The sequence below is a fragment of the Furipterus horrens genome, unplaced genomic scaffold, assembly GCF_987537825.1.
Source record: "Furipterus horrens unplaced genomic scaffold, mFurHor1.1.pri manual_scaffold_9, whole genome shotgun sequence".
NCBI lineage: Eukaryota > Metazoa > Chordata > Mammalia > Chiroptera > Furipteridae > Furipterus > Furipterus horrens.
In genome coordinates, this window is record NW_028327179.1 from 7,093,459 (window position 1) to 7,116,056 (window position 22,598).

The window sequence follows — 22,598 nt, forward strand, 5'->3', positions numbered from 1 at the left end:
GAAGGGCCAGCAGTCGTGGTCTTCCCACAAGTCACCTGTTGATACACTGAGACTTGAGGTTGGCTGCTGCCAGCGCACCCACCTACAAACCAAGGCTGTCCGCAGAGAAGCCATGAGGTGCCGATACCTGGAAGCGAACTTGTTGGCATTTTAAGGGCAAACACCTTCTTGGCTGTAACTGCCGAACCTCCAGCCCAAACCTGGGGTGGGGGAAATCTAGGCCTTGATAGACCTTTGATTTACTCATTAAGTTGTAAGTAGAAGACTCATGTACAACCATGCTTCCTGGCTTGTCCCGGCCTGGACCGTGGGCCAGTGATGTCTCTGCCCATAGTGCTCTGGTGGCAACCCCTGGGAAGGAGGGCTGTGAGTTGGGGAAGGAGGGGGCATCTTTTCTGGCTGGCATGAGTGGCTGGTGACTTTATTTTGTCTTGGCCAATACTTGCTGATGCAGGTGATATACCCATTAGGATGTTTGCTGGTGAATCACCCAGGTGATGGAAGGAACAGAGTGAAGACGCTGGCTCAGGTTCTATGCACATGCCGGAGGTGGTGATGGGGACGCAGGAGAGTGGATGGAACTCAGCCTAGCACCTCCACTGCCCCAGGATCTAAATGAATTCTGGCTGAGACAGAACCTGCATTTCATGCCTGTGGACTCTCTCCTGCCGTGTTGTTTTGGAATCCCGCGATCTTTGCTTCCTAGAGAAAGAATAAAGCAGAGAGGGAAAATCATTTGCCTTAATGAAAAGGGAAATAGGAACGTTAAGAGGTAACAGTTATGGAGTGTGTGTTAAGGATCAAACACCGTACGAAGCACTTTCCATGCAATACCCTTGACCTTCCTTCCCCACCAATTACATCCCTCCATCCCTCTAGTAAAACCAGAGCCCAGTGAACAGGCATCACTGGCCAAGAGGTAAGTACTGCTGTCAGTCCCATTTTACAGGTAAGCACACTGAGGTTTATAGCAGTTAAATGACTTGTCCAAGATCTCAGGTAGCTATGGATCCACAATGGCAGGATCTGAACCTCAGCCGCTGGGATCACACCCAACCTTAAACCCTTCCATTGTTCTGTTTCCTATGAATCTCCCCTCCTCCTCCCTGTAGCTTGTGCAGGCAAAGAGCTGAAAACCAGCGACGTGACTGCAGACTTGGGGGAGGGAGCTCATGTCCTCTCTGCTGCTCATCATTCCTGTAACCTCAGTAATGTCACTGGACCTGGTGCACCTTCATTTGCTTTTCTGGGACATGGTAACCATCCTCCATGTCCTGCTGTGCATGGAGGCCCCTTGTGTGGAGATGCTGTGAACCCAGGTGAAGACAATTGCTTTTGAAGGTGTCGTGCTCCAGGACACAGAGCATGGGCCATGGCTCGGGCCTGGGCTGTCAAACTAGTGGGACCTTTCTGACCCTCACGTGTGAGCTGCCGGGGAGCGCTGGGAGGAGGAAGACACCCAGGGGAGTGGCCGGCATGCCCCTCACCCACCGGGGGCTGAACAGGAAGTAGATGAGAGGGTTGACAGCGCTATTCAAGGCGGGCAGGTTCTGAATGATCACAGACGCGTAGACGCGCTCCCTGGTGTCCGGAAGGAGGCTGAAATTGTCCAACATGTCGAAGAGGAAGTATGGACTCCAACAGCAGATGAAGGCTGGAGGGGAGACAGCCATTAGCACCCCCAGAGGCCACAGTCCAGAGGCCTTCCTCAGCACCTGGGATCGCTCAGAAATATTTAAAACAGTGGGGTATGTGAATCTTAATGCCATGTTTATTTAAATACACACACAGACACATGCACACACCCCACAGAGACTTTCCTGGAGCTGGTCTGTCTGTACGGAGAGGGTCCTATGTGACCACTGTTGTGGCTCTTTATTGAAAGCTTGGAAACGTCTCAGCCTGGAGGGGTAAGTTGCCTGTGCGGAGCACCTGGACGAGGTGTGTGTGGATTTGTTTAAGTGTGTGTGTTGGGGCTGTAGTGCCGGTTTTCGCAGGGACATCAGCCCTCCTGCCCCAAGCAGGGCAGTCCCTCCCGTTTCCATGGCAGAGAACCCTGTTTATAAGTACCCTACTCTGTAACCTAACTCTGTTTTATGTAGCAACACAAGTCTTTTTAATAAACATGGAACTTTCCAGAAATGCAATTCCCTTGCCAATGAGGAAAGATCACTTGTTTCATTTGGAACGGCAGCAGGGACTGTGCACCTGCTCGGAAAACCGAGTCGCGCTTTATTTGCTGCGTCTCCATGAACGCGCGCCTGCACCGCGTGGCGTTTGCGGCGGGTACTGCATCTAGCTGGCTGCTTCGTTGCTCCTTCAGTGCAGCGGTGCCCACGTATTTCCATGTTGGAATCTGCATTGTTTTGTTATGAATTCTTTTCTTTCTGTTCCCTTTTTATATTATCAGATATTGATTGAGAATTATGTTAGGTGAATCGTATTATGTATACATTTCATTTCAGGATGGGAAGGGGGCATTGCACTATGTTTGTTCTAGAAAGGACTGTCTTGGTCTGATTGGTCGTTGACACTGGCTGAGCCTCCTGTGGGCTTCCCTGCTCTCTGCCCGAAAGGCCTCCCAGCCCTGGGTACGTGGCTGCTGATCACAGAGGGCGATGTTGGCTCCGGAACACACATACGGATAAAATACGCTTTCTGACTCCTCACCCAGGGAGTGCGTGCCTGGGCCTCCCATTGTCTGGGAAGGCCAGGGACCCCATGGGCTTCCGACGCCTCTGGGGCACAGCTCTGAGCCCCGGGGGGTGGCATGCGCTTCATCCCCGTCTGCTGCTCTGCTGCTTTGTGTCTGTATTCTGCTGGCGGAGTCACACTCGCCGGGTCTGTTTGACATTTTGCTGCTGTGTTTAAAAAGGTGAGATCGACTGTTGTGGTGATTTGACATTCAGCTGACATGAGGGTTGTGCTCTCTCAGGGCTCCAAGGGGCCGCCCAAGGGGTCGGCGGGGCAGTAGCTGAGCTACCAAAGAAGGAGATAGCACAGATCCCCTTTCTTCTTGCCTGTCCTCCTTTATCGATTCATTCCACGAAAATTAACCAAGCACCTAGTGCGTGTGTGGGTATGTGTGTCGGGTGTTGTTTAAGGCCTTGGTGATAGTATATCGTAAGGAACATGCGGGCAACAGTCATTGCTCTCATGGGATTGTTGGTCCAGTGGGGGACATGGATGATACACAGATCAACATATATCTCATGGTGTCGGGTAGACGCAGGGATAGGAAGGGAAGCCAAGCAGGGGGAAAGCTTCAGGGGGGCTCTCTAGGGCTCGTCTGGAAGGCCCTTCTGCAGAGGTGGCTTTGTTAGAAAACAGTACCACGAGGGACTGAGTCGTGCCACCATCTGGAGGCTGAGCATGGCAGGTGGGGAAACAGGGCAAGGTCCTCAAGGTGGGAACAAGGTGACATTCTGAAGAAATAGTAAGAAGACCAGAGCGCCTGGTATAGAGTGAGCGAGGAGAGGCATGATGGGGATGAGGCTGGAGACTGGGCTGGGGGACCGATCCCCCAGGCCTGTAAGACATGGAATAAGGTCGTGTTTTATTCCAGTCCCGTGTGAAGCCACAGGTGGATCTGCAAGGCAGTGACAGTGTCTGCTTTGCATTTTAAACAGTCACGTTGGCTGTTTTGCAGAGAAGAAATACAAGAAGGCCCACGGCAGAAGCTGGGGGAAGCTGTGGCCAAGGCAGTGGTTGTAGAGACAGTAAGAAGGGTTGGATTCAAGATCTGTCTTGTAGGGAGAACCTCCAGCCCTCGCTCACGGACCGGATATGCGGGGTGTGAAAGACATACAATACTGACAGATGGAGACCCCTTAGATTTTTGGTGTGGGTAAAAGATAGTGTCACTTATTGAATTGGGGGCATAGGGGTTCAGAACGAGCCACCCCAAGATGTGCCTCTTTGGTGGCAGATTGCTTTGAGCTAAAGGCAACTTTAGCTCAAGGCTTAAGAGAAACTTCTGTCTGCTCCCCTCTCCCCTGCTCCAACTACCTAGGATTTGAATTAGAAGCCTTGCCCATGAGCTTTTATGAGAGGTAACTTCTTTTGATGCATCTGTAGGGCAGGGCAAACCGCTGTTTACTCAAGGTCTGCTTTTCTTACCTTCCTGCAATGAGCCTTTGAAGCCCCCGGACATCTTACCCCATCCCTGGCTCGCATCTTCCCTTTCTGACTCAGACCCTCTCTGCAGGTGGGGGCTCTGCCTCTCATGTATGTGCGGTTCCCTTACACATGTACATATTGCATTTGGTTATTTTTTTCTTGCTAATCTGCTCATGTCTGTTTGGTTATTAGACCAGCCAGCAGAACCTTGAAGGCAGAGGAAAGTTTGTTCTCCCACAGGGACAACACGGGGAAGAACCACTTTGCAGGGGGTAGAACATGCCAAGACTTCCAGCTTGCCATGTTGAGCCGGAGCAACTTATTAGACATGCAACTAGAACTCTGAAGCAGAAATAATAGGTATCATTTCTAAGCAAAGGCAGTGGAGGAGGAACTAATCAAATATTGCTGAGAAATCTAATAAGATGCACATTGACATTTGGCATCGGGGAGGCTGTGCTGACGTTGTTAAGGGTGGTTTTACCGGAGTCATAGGAAGGAAAGCTACCAGAAATCGGCCCCAGGGAATGAGAGGTAAAAAGCAGAGAACTAGGGCTAGGAAGGAGGTGGACCTGTTACTAAAGACGTCATCGAGGGAGCCATTAGTGCGCTAATGTGCATGGGACCCAGTCGGGGTGACCTGTGAAGGGGAAGGAAGAACTCCTGAGTGGGCGGGAAGGGGTGGGGTTCGGGCTCAGCAGAACAGTTTGGACATGGGAAGAGGCAGTGCCTGTTCATCCCCAGTCAGAGGAGAAAAGACAGAGCACGTGGCAGAGACACTTCCTGTCGGTCCTCGTGAGAGCAGGAGCGGGAGGACGTTCTACTCTGCTTTGTTATGGTTCTTAGTGAGAGAAGAATCAAGGTCACTAGCTCAGAGGACCTCAGGAAAAGGAAGTTCTGAAGGTTTCAGGGTAACAAAGAACACACACCAATCTGACAGAGATCAGGTGCTCCAGAAGTCCCCCCCCCCTTTTTTTTCTGGGATAAGGTAACTCTATGGGTCTTAAGAATAGAGAGAAAGGAAAAGGGAGTGAGTAAGAAGATTGGGGAGGAATTTACAGGGATCTTGAAATGAATTATCCAGGAGAAGTGAAATGCCCCTCTGGTCTCCCTCTTGCTCACCAGCCTCTGCCCTGGGGGATGGTATGTATTAAAGAAGGCACCGGGTGGGAGGGCCACATTGCTGGGGGAGGGCGGGCATCAGCTCCAGCTAGTAATCAGGTTTTCCCCGAATTCTGCACCACGGCCTCGGCGGACCGCTATGTTAACGAAGAGAGAGAGGTTAGGAAGCAAATGTCATCCTTTGAAGGAACCACAGAGAGACTGATAAGTTCCACAGGTCCCTCTCCAATCAGACAGAGGTGGAAGGGTCCACAGACGAATTCCTTTCTCCTGAGGGGTCCCCACTCCCAGGACCCAGGTGCGAGCCTGCTCTTGCCCCGCTCTGCCACCCGGGGCGGGGCGCCGCTCACCGAGAATGATGACCATGCTGTACTTGATGGCCTTGCCTTTCGCCTTTGAGAGGAGCCCTCCGTTGTAACTGGTGCACAGCTTCCCATCTGTAGGTACAAGAAGGGGGTGGTAGAGTGAAGGGCTGTTTCTGCCACCAGGAACATTGCAAGTCCGTCCCACCGCCGTCACGGGGCCACTGAGGTCCTGCTCACCCACGCCCCGGAGGACCTCGTTGGACATTTTCAGAGTAACGATGGCCCTGGGTTGGATGTTGGAAACTGCTCCGCATGCAGCTTAGTATAAAATGCAAATGTACCGGGGCGTCCAGACTCCCTCAGAGGCCCAGCTGTTTGCTGTGAGTCCGCTGAGGCTGGAATTGGCCAGGTGACCCCCTGCCTGGTTGCTTCAGCAACAAGGACAGCCCTGTTCTCTTAGAACAGTAACCCCAGACTAACTCCTCCATCTAACTCAGAAACTCCACTCTTTGCAAAAGCTCCAACCAGGGATATTAAAAATCAAAAACAAATACATCCCGAAGCATAAATGTAAGGCTCCGTCAGGAATATCAGCTCGATGAAGACAGAAACATTGTTTTCTTCACTCCTGTATCCTCTGAACTTAGTGCATGATGAATGTTTGTTGAATGAATTCCTTCATACGAGCCTCTCTCCCGTCAAGAAGGGGTAATAATCGAGGTTGATGGGGATGGGCTGGGGGTCCAGTTTAAGAGGCTTCGTAAAAGGAGTAGAGAGCTGGCAGATTTGGGGATGGTGGTGCTGGGTGCAAAGGCCCTGCTGCCGGGGAAGAGTTTTTACTGTTGGGGCTTCTGTCTGTCTGTCTGTCAGCCTGTGGGGCACCTTTGTGAAAACCGGGAAGGCGCCCTTTCTCTGCACGCGCACAGCCCTGCGCGGATCACACCTGCGCGCGGCAGCCAGGACGGGGCCAGCCCACGCCCCTCCAGTGGGCTGTCCCTGATTAGCACTCTACGGGCCCAGGCCTAGGGTACAACCTCTAGGTTTTACCCGAGAGGCCAACTTCTGGGCTCACGGGTCCTTACTCCATGGTTCAGATTTCACAATTAAAAGGCACTTTAATCCCCTTGGGAACCAGTATGCCTACCTTTGCACTATTTACTCTGTCCCCTCTCCAATCCAGTCTTGCCCCATCCAACAAGCCCAGCATGACTGCTGAGAGATAAGAACGGAACAAAACAGCATTCCTGTTCTCCAGGAAATTTCGGCCCAGCGTGGAAGCTCACAGACGCCCCACCAAGCTGGACGACAGGAGAGACAAAAGCCAAGTAAGGACAGAGAAGAGAGCGGTCAGGAATGAGAGGAATAAGGGGCTATTTTCGGTGTCCTGAGCTGAAATACTAGTTATAATTCATTTTTTATTTCTTAATGCAGACCCTGTAAGACCCCTTTTAGACCTTCAAATTATTCTGTGCATTTCCCAGAGCCACCAAACTTCAGTGATAGAAGCTTCAGAAGCACGTACAGCGGTGGTTCTCAACTGGGGGCAACATTGCCCCCCGAGGTTATTCTGCTAATGTCTGGACACATTTTTGTTCATCACATTGGTGGGAGTTACTACTAGCATCTAGTAGGTAGAAGCCAGGGATGCTGCTAAACATCCTTTAATGCACAGAACACCACCCCCTCCGCCAACCCCCAAGAATTCTCCAGTCCAAAACCACAATAGTGCCAAGGTTAGAAAACCCTGGTTGCTAAGGTGGCATCTTGGGAAAGGTGGTGGTTTCAGAGTCTGACCTGAATGCATTCCCAGCTACACTAATTCCTAACTGTGAAGCTGGAGGCACATTGCCAGCCTCAGCTTCCTAACTTTAGAAATGAGACGTGAAACACCCAATTCATGGCGATTTTGAGGATTAAAGCAAAACACTGGAGTCAAGATGCTGAGCACTATGCTGAGCATGCCAATTCCCTTATTAGTTGGGATGAATGAGGTTTTAACGGGGGGTCAGGAATATAAGCTGCCTTTAGGGAAGTGAGCAGGAGATATTACTACATTTAGACAGGTTACTATACAGTGTTGTTATCTGTGTATAGGAATGATATGTATCCAGAAATTATCGGGGGGGGGGGAGCAGGGGGGGGGATTAGACCTGCTGGTGGTAAGTAAGAAAGACAGCAGACCAAATTGTATGCTTTCAAAGTATCCCCGTTAGCTGGAGTATCAGCTGACTCCTGAACTGTATGGCTCTGAGGACTGGGTATTTCAGGAAAGTTCTCCAGAATGACATTTGTGCCCTGAAATCTGCTTAAAATGGAAACTTTCAGTCCTTCCCCCAGGGCAGATGGGTGACAATGAAATCAACTCCCCGCCCTTCCATCCCCCACTGAGGTCCGTGAAAAGCATCTTTCACCTGACTGCTCCAGGAAATGCAAAGCCTTGGGCTCCTGAAGATGCTCCTTCAAAGACAGCCCAGCTACAAAATGCCGGTAATGCTCCTTTATTGGGAGATAAAAGGATTAATTCCACCCAGGCTCTGGCGCTGAGCTGGAGGGCAAAGCAGTTGAATTCAGCTGTCACTGTGCATTAATAGCTGCAGGAACCTAGGGGCAGCGGGTCCATTAGATTCAGCAAACTGCCTTAGGCTGTTGTAGTCGAAGTAGGAGTCCCGAGGGGGCCCACACTGGAAATTAGTCTCCAAGTGGCCAGTTCCTGCTCCTCACCTTCCCCAATCTTCATGGAGCCACTGGGAATGCGTTTTTCTGGGCCGAGCCACAGAAGTGGGGGTGGGGGTAGAGGTAGCAGGGGAACAGTTGTTACCCTGGGATTTTAAAATGAGACAGAATTTATTCTTGAACCAACTGTGGACTTAGAATGAGTGCAGATGATTTGTTGGTTAACCAGGAAGTCTACCTAGTCATATTTTAGAATAAATATTTTTCATGTGTTTGAAACTTTATATGTACGTCAGGGTGATTCAAAAAAATTAAACATTTTTAGAAGGTATGATTTCTAAAATATTTGATTTCTGATCATTGATGGCCTCTTTATCTACAAATAAAACCTGCATGTTACATATTTTTAGCACATTCTAGCTCATCTGCTTAACTGTAGTTTTGGCCAATTCCTTCCCTAGGGATTTTTTAATTTTATTTTATTTTTTTTTTGGACCTTCTGGCAAACCAGAGGTCACAGCTCGGTATAAGGAGGTATGACCTAACTCACCCACTCACAGCCTTTCTGTTCCTCAGCTCCTCAGCTCAGGCAGAATCGGGACCCCTGATAGGCCTAGAATCATTATGGCAGAAACAGTTTAGCTTTCATCAAATTCTTTCTGTCCCCCCAAGGCACACAGCTAGACTACATTTCCCAGCCTCCCTCTCAGCAGGGTGTGCAGTCACGTGACTAAGGTCTGCCTATGGGAACACGGGAAGAACCCGTGTGCACCAGGCCCTGGCCTGGCTGAGACAAACCACCTAGGCCATCCTCTGCTCCCTCCTCTCCCCACCCTGTAGGCCAGTGGGACGTGGATGCCAAGGGACACCTCACAGGCCATCTGTCCTGGGTGGCAGAACCTTCACTGGCTTGAGTTTCTGAAAAACTCTGTGCCACTGTGCCGGTCCCTTTGACCTTTACTGGCAATTGGACTTCGACTGAGGAGCAAACCAACTTCTGTGCAGGCTACTGTGTTTTGGGGTTTCTCTGTTGTAGCTGCTAGTGTTTCCTTAACGAAAGCAGAAATTGGTATATCACACAAAGTGCTGTCATTAAAAACCTAATACACGTGGGCATTGGTCTAGTAGGCAGGCAGCAGGTGGCCAGAACCCTGATACTGGGAGCTGGGACACCAGAGAGCCATCAGGTAGGAATGCCCCGTGTGGTGGCAGCCTGTGTGTGTCCTGAGCCTAAATCCCAAAGGATGAGGGGGGTGTGGTAGCCAGTGCTCTCCAGAGAGACAACATCAATAGGGAACACATGTGGCTGTGTAATGGCAATGAAGCTGGCTGGTCCACACGTTGAGCCCGAACACTGTGAGGTCTTAACCAGCGAAGACTCATCCTGAATCGTTCCTGAGACAAAGACCAGACTGAGGATGCAGCCTCTCCCGCACTGTTTCTGACGGCCCCAAGTCACCCGAAAGGGACAGGGTGAGGAAGCAAAGAACAAGTCAGACCCGAGAGCTATATTAATAAAGACTTTTGGGATGTCGATGCTGGCACGTGAAACTGATCGGAAGAAAAGAGATCAGAAGCCTGCTGAGCTTTTGAGAAATAATATTGTCCAAGAAACCATGAGCTTTATATCTTTGTCAACACTTAGAGATATCAGACTTTAAAATTTTTATTAATCCTGTGGGTAGAGATTTATACATAACTGAGATTTAAATGAGTTCTTTTCTGACTATGAATGAGGTTGAGAATCTTATTTTTGGCTATTCTCCTTTTCCTTCTGTAAAATACTAGTGTCTCGCTCCTTTTTTTTTTTTTTTTCCCTATTTAGCTTTAAATATTTTCTTTATTGACTTTTAGGTGTTTTAAAAAATATGGGTAATAATCTTTTCCCAGGTAATATGTTGCACAAATTTCTCCCACTTTGTGGCTTGCCTTTTAAATAGTAACAGAGCCAAATGTATCCATCACTTCTTTTATGGCTTAATGTATCTTGTACCTTGTTTAAGAAATTCTTCCTCACTCCAACAGCTTGAAGATATCACCTTTTTTTTTTTTTTTGTAATACAAGTTTTAAAAGTCATATATTTCACATTCAAGTCTCGAATTCACTGGGAATTTGTTTTGCCTATGAATTGAGGTGAATATCCAAGTTCATTTCTTTCCCTATGATCTTCTGACATCTACCAAGTTCTCATATATGAGTAGGTCTGTTTGGGGGCTGTTTTATTTTCCATTTGTCTACTGTCTGGTGTCAATACCACACCCTATTAACCACTCTGACTTTATGATAAATCTTAATATTTAGTACAGTAAGCCTCTCCTGCCCGGTGATACTTCACCAGGAATGCCCTAGCTATTCTTGGCCCTTGACATTTCCATGTATCTTTCAGAATTGGCTTGTCAAGCTCAATAAAATGTCCCATTTCAATTTTGATTGGAATGGTAGATTAGCTGGGGAGAACTGACATATTTATGCTATTGAGCCTTACTAGCCATGAACATGTTATAAGATTCATTTATTTATGTTGTAATACTTTTTCCATGAAGTTTTTTTATGTCTTCGGCTAAATGCAGTTGTTTGCAGAGAAGGCATTTTATCCACATGCGCTGATGAAGGAAGGTGCTCAGGGCAGTTCATGGGCTTATCTTACTTTTTTACTTCTGATTTTTTTTAAGAGAGAAGGGGAGGGAGAGAGAACGAAAGGGTGAGAAGCATGGATGAGAGAGAAGCATCGACTGACTGGCTGCCTTTCCTAGACGCCTGACTGGGGACCAGACCCACCACCCAGGCAGGTGCCTTGACTGGGAAGGAAACCAACGACCTTCCCCGTTTCATGACAATGCTCCGTCCACTGAGCCACTGGGCTGGGGCAATGGGCATGTCTTAAGTTCATTCCTCTATAACGCTGCAGGACCCTCCACCTTGTCCTCCTTCACTTATCACGTCTGAGGCATGAGACCTGGGGTCTGGGAACCCAGGCCTGTGTTCAGCAAGCCCTCGCAGTAACGGCTGGTGTCAGGGACTGCCTAACCCCCAATAAATCTGCTGCCCCTGGGGCCATGCCTGCCTGCTGCCTGTGTCCTTCAAAGGTATCCTTATCTGCAGACAGGGATCTAGCAACTTCTGGGTTCTCGGAACCAACTCCCCCAGCCCCTTGCTACCTTAGACTCAGGCGACTATCAGGAGATGCAAGCTGTCCAACAGCCAACCTGCTGGCTGTACAAGGGGGCAACTTAGTCTATCCTGTTCTGCTTATGTATTCCAGACCTCAGAACTCCTTAAAAACTCACTCCGCCCTGACCCTCACTGCTGGTGTCTGCCCCAACCCCAGCCTGCCATGTCGCATACTCAACAATCTTGTGCAGCGTTTGGCGGCTGGCCTTCTCTACCTCCGCTGAGTCCCCAAAACCTAACAACATGCCATTTGGATACAGCAAGAATCACATCATGTCTTCCAAGTCATAATGGCCAGATGCAGTTATGTGCAGATGTTATTTTTTGTCTGTTCTGCGGTGTGGCTCCCCCATCTCCTGTCCCTGTGCAATAAATCTTTTATTTCACAAGAGGACGCAGATGCCCTTGGCACCCAGAGCATGCTGGCTCACGAAAGAGAGCAACGCACAGGTTTGGAAAACTCCCCTCCCCTACCTCTTGTCCTTCGCACTTGTTGGTGGGAAAGTCTTCCCATCATGTATTAGTTATTTTTTCTTTCTGCCAGCCTTTCAGGGGGAGAAGCTAGACATATTTGCCAGCGAGAAGAGGGGTTGTCAAACTAATGATGACTTGAATTTTGCAGCCCGTGTTTACAGAGTGAGCTTCTGTTCACACTAATTATGGCTGATGTCCCTGGTCGCTGAGCCACCCTCCTGGCGTGCTAACACGCCGGGGGGCCCATCCACCAGCCAACTCCAGAGCTGCTTGGCTATGATGACAGATATGAAGCCAAGTGCGTTCCACTTATGAGTAAGATCCAGAGCGTATGCGGGCTTCTCAGACTGCCATCTGCTCCGCACTCCAGAAGGGGGGTCGCTGGTGGTGACGTAAAGATGCAGACAACAGAACAGTAGGGATAAGGGAGACTGAATTTGTGTTAAAGAAGGACAACAGGCTGTCTCCCTTTCCACCTTTGGCAAGGGGAGTGGCGTACTGTGAGCCAGCAGGGAAACTGACCTCTGTGTGGCTTTGTACTATTTCAGAAACGGGAGGATGGGGGATCCAGCTGTCCAGGGGCTGGAAAATCTAGTGACTGGAGGATGGGGGACACTGGAGAGGAACAGAGGACCTCACCACGGTGGTGAAAGGTCTGCTGAGAATCGGGCAAGGGCTGTGGGAGAGACCTTGGGACAGGGGTAGCTGATAGAATGTGAAATAGAGCAACATCTGCTCTATTCACTCTTGTAAGTTACGGGCTCAAGGAAAATGAGGTGGATTCCACCGTGGCCCTTTGGACAGGACCAGAGGGATCAGAGAGCTGTAGGTGAGACAAAGATGGTAAGAGCTCAGAGTCACAGGCAGGGAGGGACTCACCGTGCCCCTGGAACTGGCCCAGGAGAGGGGTTTAAATCATCCTGATTCCAATCTGAAAGAACAGGAAGACCTCAGCCTACCTGAAGAACAGCAGGCCTTGCGCCTCTCTTTATTTGCCATCGGATAGAGTAAGGATGCGCTCATCCATCTTTATTTTCTTAGACAAATATTCTTACTTTTGACCAGAGCCACTCACAATGACTAAAACAAACGCACTTGTCTTTATCCTCTCTGCTCTTGCTCTTCTGGAAAAACCAGGGCACAGAGGCCAGCAGGAGGGAGGCACAAGGATCGGTCACAGCGGAAGGATAGGTTCTGCACAGGTGGGCCGTTTCCCAGGAGCCTGTGCACACCTCTGGGTTCCTCCTGTCACGCGGTGTGAAAGCCAGCTGCTAGTGACTGTGCTTCCCACTGGGCCAGAGGCTGTCACAGCTCATCTAAAGAGCTTTTCCAAGGCAATGGTGCCCAGACCACTCTCCAGATGAGTCTGGACATTGGTGCCTTGGAAAAGTGTCCCCACTACGCTCTCGTGCAGCCAGGGCAGAGACGCAGGGCACGAGACTGGAGGTCTCCTGTAGCAGGAACCATAGTGTCTATTCATCGGACGTCCCCCGTCGGCTGTACCGCTCCGCATGTGCGCTGGCTCACAGCGGAACTGAACTGAATGCACAGGAAGACACCAGCACTTCCATCCCCACGGATTCTCCCAGGGAAATGGACACAGGGTATTACGGCCCAATACTACACACGAGTCCTCTTGATTCTCCCAGTCACGCTGGAAGAAAGAGCTTCAAGAGGGAGAAGAACAAGCTTGGTTTGGGTCCAGGAGAAGAATCAGCTCCAAGTCTGACAAGAGGAGGACACAAAGGGAATCAAGTCTGTCCCCTCCTTCTAACCTCCTGGATGGAGCCGAGAGAGGTTAAATGACTTGGCAAAGTGGCCCAGTTCTGTGTGGCACATGTGGGACAGAAGCCAGCTCTTCACGTTCCTGGTGGCTGGATCCCCCCCTGCTGCTCTGTGTGTGAGCATGTGGGGGTGGATGCCTGTGATGATGTGTGTGCACATGTGAGCGCATGTATGGGACTGGTGGTGTGGGTGTGTGCATCTGTGTGCACGGGCCTGTCTTGTATGTGCACAAGGAATGGGGAAGGCATGGAACCTGGGCAGGGCTGGTGTCCTCTGGCATTTGGTTTGCTGGGTCCCCTCCAGGGCGACCTCAGTCAGGTCCAGCCATACCTGCCTGGGAGCCGGGTGGACCTCGGGGTGCCAGTGCACGCCATGCAGGTGTTGCGTGTTCAGTTTTACTGAAACGTTCTCGGGGACAGTTTAGTGGCCATCTCAGGTTCAGTCTGCTGGCAGCTGGGGTGTGGGGACGGGGGAACTGTGGACTGTGCTTTGACTGGCTTGGGGCCCCGGATTGTTCTGTGGATCGATGGCAACTTTCTCCATCTGTCAGCTCAGCCTGATAGAAATGTCTGCTCTGGTGTTTGGTGAATGTATGGTGTTTTCTTGGACAGGTCTCTCTTCATCCCGCGTCCTCCTCGGGCCCATACCTGAGAGGCTGGGGTGACCCTGGATTCTGGCTCAAAGGCTGCAGACCAGGACCCTGTGCTGACCCAGCTTGGCCAGGCTCCAAGCTCCCCCCTCCTTCTCCCAGTTCCCAGGGAGACCAGGTGGAGAAGGCGGGGCTGCCTGGAGCAACCTTCAGGGGTCCCATCTGCCGCCTGGACCCCAGCACAATGGGGCAGGCTGGCTGTATCCGAAGCTCATGTTTGCTAGGGGAAAAGCTCTGCAGAGGCCGAGTTAGCCAGGAGACGGGCCATGCAGCTGAGAGACTCACCTGAGCAGTTGGAAATCACCGTCTCACGGGCCTTGCTTTTAGTCCAAATGGTTCGGATCACAAGGGCATAGATGACGCTGTGGAACAGAACAAAGGTACCATGAAAATGGCTGGCAGGTCCCCACCAGGAGGGCACAGGGAGGGGACCGCTCCCACTTCCTGAGTGTGTGGTAGGGAGGAGGGGCCGCTCTGCTGTGCTGACTATAGAATCATAGCAGGTGGGACCTGAAAGCCACCAGAAAGGTCATCCGGATGTGGCTCCTTTTTTAAGTGAGGAGGCTAAGACTGGTGGGGTTAAATTTCTCTAAGATCGTCCCAGTGGGTAGAGGCGTAGCTGAGATTAGGATCCAAACACAGGGTTCAGGGTCAGAAAGATTGAGATTGTAACCAGCTCAACTACAGCAGTCCCTCTCTATATCATGGTTCACTTATCGCGGCCTCACTGCATTGCAGGATTTTTAAAATATTATATTTAGTTATTTATCGTGGGTTTTTCACTGTATCGTGGGATTTCGCGGTACTGTATACGTATGTTGTTAACGTTATGTAGGTTTAAGAGTGTAGAATATGTTTAAGAACATAAGTAGTGTTTATAAAAGTGTGGGAAAGGTTAATAAGGGAGTGGGAAATGTTAATAAGGGACTGGGAACGGCTTATAAGTGTGTGGGAAGGGTTTATAAAGCCTTAAATATATATATAAATGCTAAAATAAGTGTAAGGTCCCTACTTCGCGGATTTTCACAAGGGGGGGTCTAGAACGTGATACCCACAATAAGTGAGGGACTTCTGTACTTGCTGGTTGTATGACCTTGAGTTTAAACAGTCTTCACTGTGGCTCCATAATTTTTGCCTCTGGAATGCAGATCCCAATGTCTGTGACAGGACCCATGACTTGCTTCCAATCGATGCATCGGGATGAAGGTGATCGGATGTCTGTGATTACATAAGAGTGCGGCATCTGTCTTGCTAGTGTCTGTCTCCATTGCTGGCTTTGAAGAAGCAATTAATTTCCTGGGGCTGCAGGATCATAACTCCTACAACCCCAGGAAATTAATTTTGCCAGAACCCATGAGAGATGAGAAAAAGATTCTTCTCCAGTTGAGCCTCTGATGGGCACCCCAGGCCTGGCCGGCACCTTGATTGTCACTTTGCCTCAGCCACGTACGGACTCCTGATCCACAAATACTGTGAGATAATAAAGTACGTTGTTTGAAGTCATCAGGGTCATGATCATTTGTTATCAAGCTATAGATGAACACATGGAGTAGTACAGGCTGAGTGCATGTGTCCCTCCAAAACTCACGTTGAAATCCTAGGGCCCCATGTGGTGGTATTTGGAGGACGGGTCTTTGTGAGATGCTTAGGTCATGAGGATGGGGTCCTTGTGAATGGGACCAGGGCCCTTTTAAAAGGAACCCTGGGAGCAGTCTCACCCCTGTGAGGAAGCAGAGAAGCCTGCAGCCTGGAAGAGGGCCCTCGCCGAGCCCCCCGGGCACCCCGATTGCAGACGTCCAGCCACCAGAACTGGGAGAAGCACATTCCTGTTGCTTATAGCCTGCAGTCTTCTGCTGCAGCGGCCCGAGTGCACAAAGGCAGGGGCCCTGGTTGAAACTGTAAAATGGAATTAAAAATACTAACCTCTCAAGAGTTTTGGGGGATCAAATGTGAAAACATTTAAAGTGCCAAGCACAGAGCTTAAAAATTAGCAGAGACTCAGTGAATGTCATTTTCTGTCCCTCTTTCTTCCCCATTTTTCACATGACATCACATCTACTCTTGTGGGATATAATCTGCCTATAGGAAATCAAGGTGTTAATGACTCAAACGCATCCGCAAGTTTTGTATCCTGTGTTCCCTTTGATCAGTCTAAAAATTAATATTCTTCTTCCATGTTATTTAACATCTCACATACATTAAGTATCTTGACTAAAATGTTGGGGAGAAAGCACTGCTTTGTTTTATTTATTTTAAAAAAGTTTTTATTTACTTATTTTTTACAGAGAGGGGAAAGGGAAGAGAAAGAGAGGGAGAGAAACATCGATTGGTTGTCCTCAGACAACCCCCAGCCAGGGACCAGACCTGCAACCCAGGCCTGTGCCCTCACTGGGAATTGAACCTGTAACCTTTTGCTTTGTGGAATGATGCTCAACGGAGCCACGCCTGTCAGGGCGGCACTGTTTTATTTTAAAACCTCATCAGCTTCCCTCTTGAGAGTCATTGGTTAAAAAAAAAACCATGCTCCAGTTTGTAGCAACTGACAAAGCACTAATTGCTTTTAATGATCTTAGGAATATAACTTAATTAATGACTGTGTTAAAATGCCCTGCTTCTTAATGCTTTTCCTCTCTTGTTCAGCTCACTCCTCTGAGTGCTCTAAGGAAACTTGAGGCCTTTTTGGAATATTCCCCCTCCTTTTCATAGACCTGCCCAGGGATTTTTCTGGAATTTGTATGTCTACATTAAAGAGAAAAAATGAGAAGAAAATTACTAGTGAGTCTATTCTTTACCTTGAGTAGTTGTTAGAGCAGGGAAACTTTTCCCCAGGTAAATGAAATACAAGAAAAGGTTACAAGCACCATGGAGGGCTGTGTATCATAATTGCAAGCCCAGTACTTAATCGATCAATAATTCAAGTATTTATTGACCGGCAACCACAAACAGGAGGGAAATTAAAATGGTCCTTATGTGTTAGGGGTTTGGACCTATGTTGCCGCCACCTCATCTTTGAAGGAGCAAATGAGAAGAAAGCTTGACTGTTTGCCCGGAAAGTGCCTAGTAAGTAGAATGCCCCGTTCCTTTATTGTCGGAATCAGGCCACCGCTCTGAATGTAACAGTCATGTATCAGAGAGACCTCTGAATCATATCTGTCTCCTCCTCCTTCATTTCTTTCTTCTAATTAATCAGCAAGTTCCATGGCTTGTCCCTTCAAAATGTCTCTGTTATCTGTCCCTTCCTCTCCATTCCTGTTCTTTAGGACCCTTACAACCTCTTTTTATACATGTTGATGAGCTTTATAGCTTTATTGTGATAAAACAAACCTAACATGAAACTGATCATTTTAACCATTTTTCAGTGTCCAGTTCAGTGGCACTAAGTACAGTGACTTTGTTGTGTGACCGGCCGTTTCCAGGACTTTGTCATCATTCCAAACTGAAACTCTGTGTCAATTAAACACAAAAATAGGGAGGGCTTCAGGAATGCATGTGTCATTCTTCCCCAGAGGCCGTACTAACCTCGCTACCACTCTGATGTTAGTGTACTTGCTGCCAAAGTGAGCACCCCTATAATCCTGTGTCCGATCATTGCCATAATCTTCGGAGACCTCCCACTCTGCTGCCATCTGCAATGCTCACACCAAATGCAGAGCTGGTGCGCGAGGGCGGAGAGCTGTTCCCGGGCTTCAGGGCCTGGCAGCACCTCCGCTTCCCTGCAAGATAGTACCCAGTCTCTTATGCAGGGTACCCAAAACCTCCCCTAGTCTTCCTCTTATATATGTTATTACAAAGGAGCAAATGCTATGAAGATATAATGCAGGGTGATATATGAGTATATAGTAGGGGCCCAGACTTGTTCTGGGGGGGGGGGGGCAGCGACCCCTTCCTAAGGGAGCGGAACTCTCAGCTAAGATCTGACGGATAAATTGGTGTTTCACATGCAGAGGGGGATGATCATCCAGGCAGAGGGAACAGTATGTGGAAAGGCTCAGAGGCAGGAGGAAGCATGGCCCCTGGGAAGAGAAAGCCAGTGTGGCTGAAGCCTGCGTGCAGGCGATTTGTGTGACCTGAAATGAGGATGGATTTGTGTGCAGGGTGAGAGGTTTGGAACTGTATTCTGAAACAATAAAAATTTACTGATGGGCGTTCATCAGAAAGGTGAAATGATTGATTGGCATTGCTTTCAAAGGTCAGACATTTTTTTAGTATGAGAAGTTGTTTCTAGATAGCTGTAGATGCTGGTATCTGAACTGAACAATCCTGGGAAGGTATACAAAAAATTCTTAACAGTGCTACCTCTGAGGAGCAGGACAAGGGGGGAAGCGGGAGGAATATATTTATTTTTCATTTCACACTCCTTTCTATGCTTAGCAATTTCCCAAACAAAACGGTGGCTCTGATGGTCACATAGAATAGGAACTTCAAAGGGGTAAGAGTAGATAGGAAGCCATTGCACGCGACAGAATGAAAAATGCTAATAACCCTGGGAGTATATCCCAACTCAATTGTCCTTGAGTTTTATTCCATCTCTTAGTGGAATGACTACAGTGTGTGGCGTAATAATAGAGAGGAAAGAATATGCTCCACAAGCAACGGAAGCTATGCGGTGCCGGAATCTTAAGATGGGAACAGAGTCCTCCTGAGCTGCGCCTCTCACCCCAGAGCCCATGGAGGGGACAGTGGGGGGCAGCTGTCAGCACGGAGCCCTGCTTGGTGCCGGTCCCTCTGTAAAGCACCTGACACCCTGCCTCATAACCCCACTGATTAACATGGTGCTGGGCCCCAGAGGGTACATGCTTCATACATATCGATGATGGTTTTTGTTCCCTGCAAGTTCTTCTTTTATGATTTTATATCTGATCAAGGGGAAGAAGAGTTTATTGTCCTCATAGTATGGATGACAAGGCTGAAGTCCCATGACTAGGAAGCGTCAGAGACCAGAGTCAAATCCAGGTCTGCTCATCACCAAAGTTCTTATGGGATGTTTCAGTGACAATAGCAGTGATTTGCTCACCAGGACAGCCAACTAATGATCGGGCCAAACCCTTCACAGAAATTCATGTAATCTCTCCAGAACTTTATATGGTTGGCACGGGTAGTCGTCCCGTTTTCTAGGGGGGAAGGCTTCCGTTTTAAGAGCATCTTTGACTTGACTGAGTTCACACAACTAGAGGATGGCAGAGCTGGGCCATGGTCGGGGGCCTCTGACTGCTGAGCGTTGTTCACCAGCGTGGGACGCTGCAGGCACCTTTGCGGGTGCTATTTAGGGTCACATGCTATTATCTCTGTGCGTCTAGTTACCCCTTGAATGCTTTCTTTGATCTCTAGACCAGATTCACGCCCCCTGCTGGGGTCCCATGGGACTCTCTATGTACGCTACGGTAACACTCATTACCCTGTGTTACAACTTCTCTCTGAATTGGCTGCCTCCGCCGTTAGGCAAGAAGGTTCCTGAACTCCGACACCATGTATGTCTGGTTATTTCTGTAGCCCCTTTGCTGGCCCTGTGTCTGGCAGAGGGTGGGTGCCCTACAGGTATTCGTGAATGGGAAGAGGCATAAAAGTAACAGTGTGTAAGAAGTCACTTCCTTCAGTGACGGGGCAGGTCGTCCTCCTTGGTCTCGGACCTCATGCCCGTGGTGTGCTGGCCCGACCCTGGGACCCCCTTTCCCCCACAAAGGCCTCGTATTCCGCAGGGCCGTAACAACTGCAGCACGGGGCTTTCCCAGTCAGATCCTCGCTCCCCGAGCCAAATAAATGGATTTGTTTCATATAACACGGATCAGCGCTCCATGACAAACAGGCTTTTTTCCACTTACTCCTTCTCAATGGTCAGCCATGGACCTTTTATGCCTCCACTCTCTCAGCTCACAGAGGTAAAGTGATAGTGGAGTGAGAAATCAATTAGGGATCAAGAAAATAACCACAGTTAAGGCAAAGCAATTACACCAGGGCCACTAACCTCCCCGGCACCAGCCAGACAGTTATGACAAGAGAGTCTGGAAACAGCAGAAGTTGTGCTGACCCAGAAAAATCAATATGACTTCTTTCTTCCTCTCTCCTGCCTTTCTTTTCTGCCTTCCCATCGCCTGTATATAGGGAGGATAGACCCCGTGCCAGGAATGGATCTGGACTAAGCGGCCGGCCATGTCTGTGTGAGGGGTGTGTGCGTGTGACAGCGATGTGACCCCTGTGTCCTGTGATGGGTGTGGTGTGTCAGTCAGGCCTGCATTGTTCATTCAACCCGCATTAACAAAGTGTCCGTTGTGTGGTGGACTTGGAATCCAGAAATTAGGAGACTCCAGTCCCTGTACTGAAGAGAGACAGCCGCGCAGGGGGCAACGATGACACTACCTCCAAGCCTTCACGGGGACACGACAAACTGAGGGTGGAGGGGGGGCGGGTGAACCCCTGAGGCACAGCGTGGCCTCGGTTGGCAGGGACAGCTCCACGTGGAGCTGGCATTTGCTGTGGGAGCTGCAGAACGGGGACTAGTTTGTTGGAAGCAAGGCCGAGGCCGGTGAGTTTGGAGGAGCTTCCGGCAGAGGGAAAATGTGTACAAAGGCTCTGTGTGACGGGAGCAGGAAGGGGTGTTGGGGGGCGTGGGAGGGCAGGAGGGGAGTCCCAGAGTGAGAGAGGGCAGCTGTGGCTGGAGGACGAGGGGCAAGGGCAGTGCGTCCCCGCATCCCATGGAAGAGCCAGCAATCTTTGAAAGAGGCAGCAATCTTGTCCTAGAAGATATTAATGTACATAAAGCTACAATAATTAAAATGATGGGACGTGAGGGGCAGAAAAGTCACTAATTTAGTTACTTTTATGTCCTCTCCTTAATTATATCAGTCACTATTAACTAAAATTTTTTAAAAAACATGTTCAAAATTAGGAAGAAAATGACAAACTAGGGAAATATTTAAAACACATAATAAAGGTTATTGTATAAGAAATAGCTCTAAAGGTAGAATACAGAAAATAAAGAGAATAAAAGTTCAGAAACAGAGTATTTATAATGTAAATATGTATGATAGAATTGCCATTTCATACCATAGAGAGAAGATAGATTATTCAGTATGTGGTGTTGGGACAAATAATATAAATCTGTATATGATAGAATTGCACTTCCTACCACAGAGAAAAGATAGATTATTCCCAAGCTGTGCTGGAGCAAATGGCCTTGCATTAAAAAACCAGATTTAACAGATCCCTAATTCATCTCTAACATCCAAAGCAATTGACTTTGGAACAATGGGCAAATCAAATAAAATATACTTTTTTAAAGTGATATTTTTAATGTGCTCCCAACACTAAAATTATTTTCAAATAATCAGTATAATAAATCATAAAAAATTAAATCAAAGCACAGAGAAGTATGTGGAAGGAGCAATTTCCCGAAGAAAAAAAAAGATAAAATATCAACAGAAGCACAAGTGGATGTGAACCCATGAAGCTATTTTCACCTCATGGCAGACATCAACTAATTACTGAAATGCGGTGGCGTGCCCCCAAAATATATTCTACTTTTTGCCAATCTGACCACAAAAAATAGGTATAATTGTGATCCATGTACCCTGGACAGCTATTTTTGTGTTGCCTGTTGACATTTTTTATTTGACCATCTAAGGGAATAGAAGTCAGTGCCCCTGACTAAACAGTCAGGTGTAGCGTGTTTTAAAAATTCTTGCGGCCCACCTGTTAAAAATCGCGGCACTGAAATTCAAAATGTCTACATGTTACACAAAAGCCATACGCATTTAATTCATATTTTCACAGATATTTATACAAAGTTGTGCAAAGTGCTTTTCTCTGATTCTTTTAACATTTTATTTGGCTTTCTCATTTCTAATTTTAGTAATTCCCGCTGCCTCTGCTTTTCTTACTTATGTCCATCTTATGAACTGAAGGCAAAATAAAGCCATATTCAACATAAAAAGGCAAAGACAAACTAGGGAAATGTTCTCAACACACGAACGGGAAGCGTTTAGTATGTAAACAATATCTTTAGTAGAGAGAAAACAAAGTAGGGAAAAATGGGTAAAAGAATATCAATTGTTAATTTATTTAAAAAAGCAAAATGATAAATGTATAAAATGTGTTCAGATTCATTTGTAATAAAAAATGCAAATTAAAACAACTATATGTATTTATTTACCTACGAATTTGGTAAGGATGCACACGCACACGCGCACACACACACACACATAATGCATGAGGGACAAGGAAGCACCAGGCACAGGTTAATAAAGTGAGTTATCACCTTGTTTGAATTTTGTCTCCTGAAACTTGGAATTAAGAGTTTAACCTT

The 22,598-nt window shown here is 48.3% G+C and overlaps 1 protein-coding gene across 1 annotated transcript in view; it reads right to left on the reverse strand.

Moving 5' to 3' along the window:
- Window positions 1-344: 344 nt before the first annotated feature.
- The window catches only part of NPSR1 (neuropeptide S receptor 1), a 93,714-nt gene continuing 71,460 nt past the window's right edge, over window positions 345-22,598 (reverse strand). Inside the window, exons 6-9 of the mRNA XM_090287784.1 lie at window positions 14,585-14,661; window positions 5,592-5,678; window positions 1,492-1,654; window positions 345-702 (exon numbers count right to left, since the gene is read on the reverse strand). Coding sequence (XP_090143910.1) covers window positions 612-702; window positions 1,492-1,654; window positions 5,592-5,678; window positions 14,585-14,661 — 418 coding nt within the window. The 3' untranslated portion in view covers window positions 345-611. The remainder of the gene's footprint in view (window positions 703-1,491; window positions 1,655-5,591; window positions 5,679-14,584; window positions 14,662-22,598) is intronic.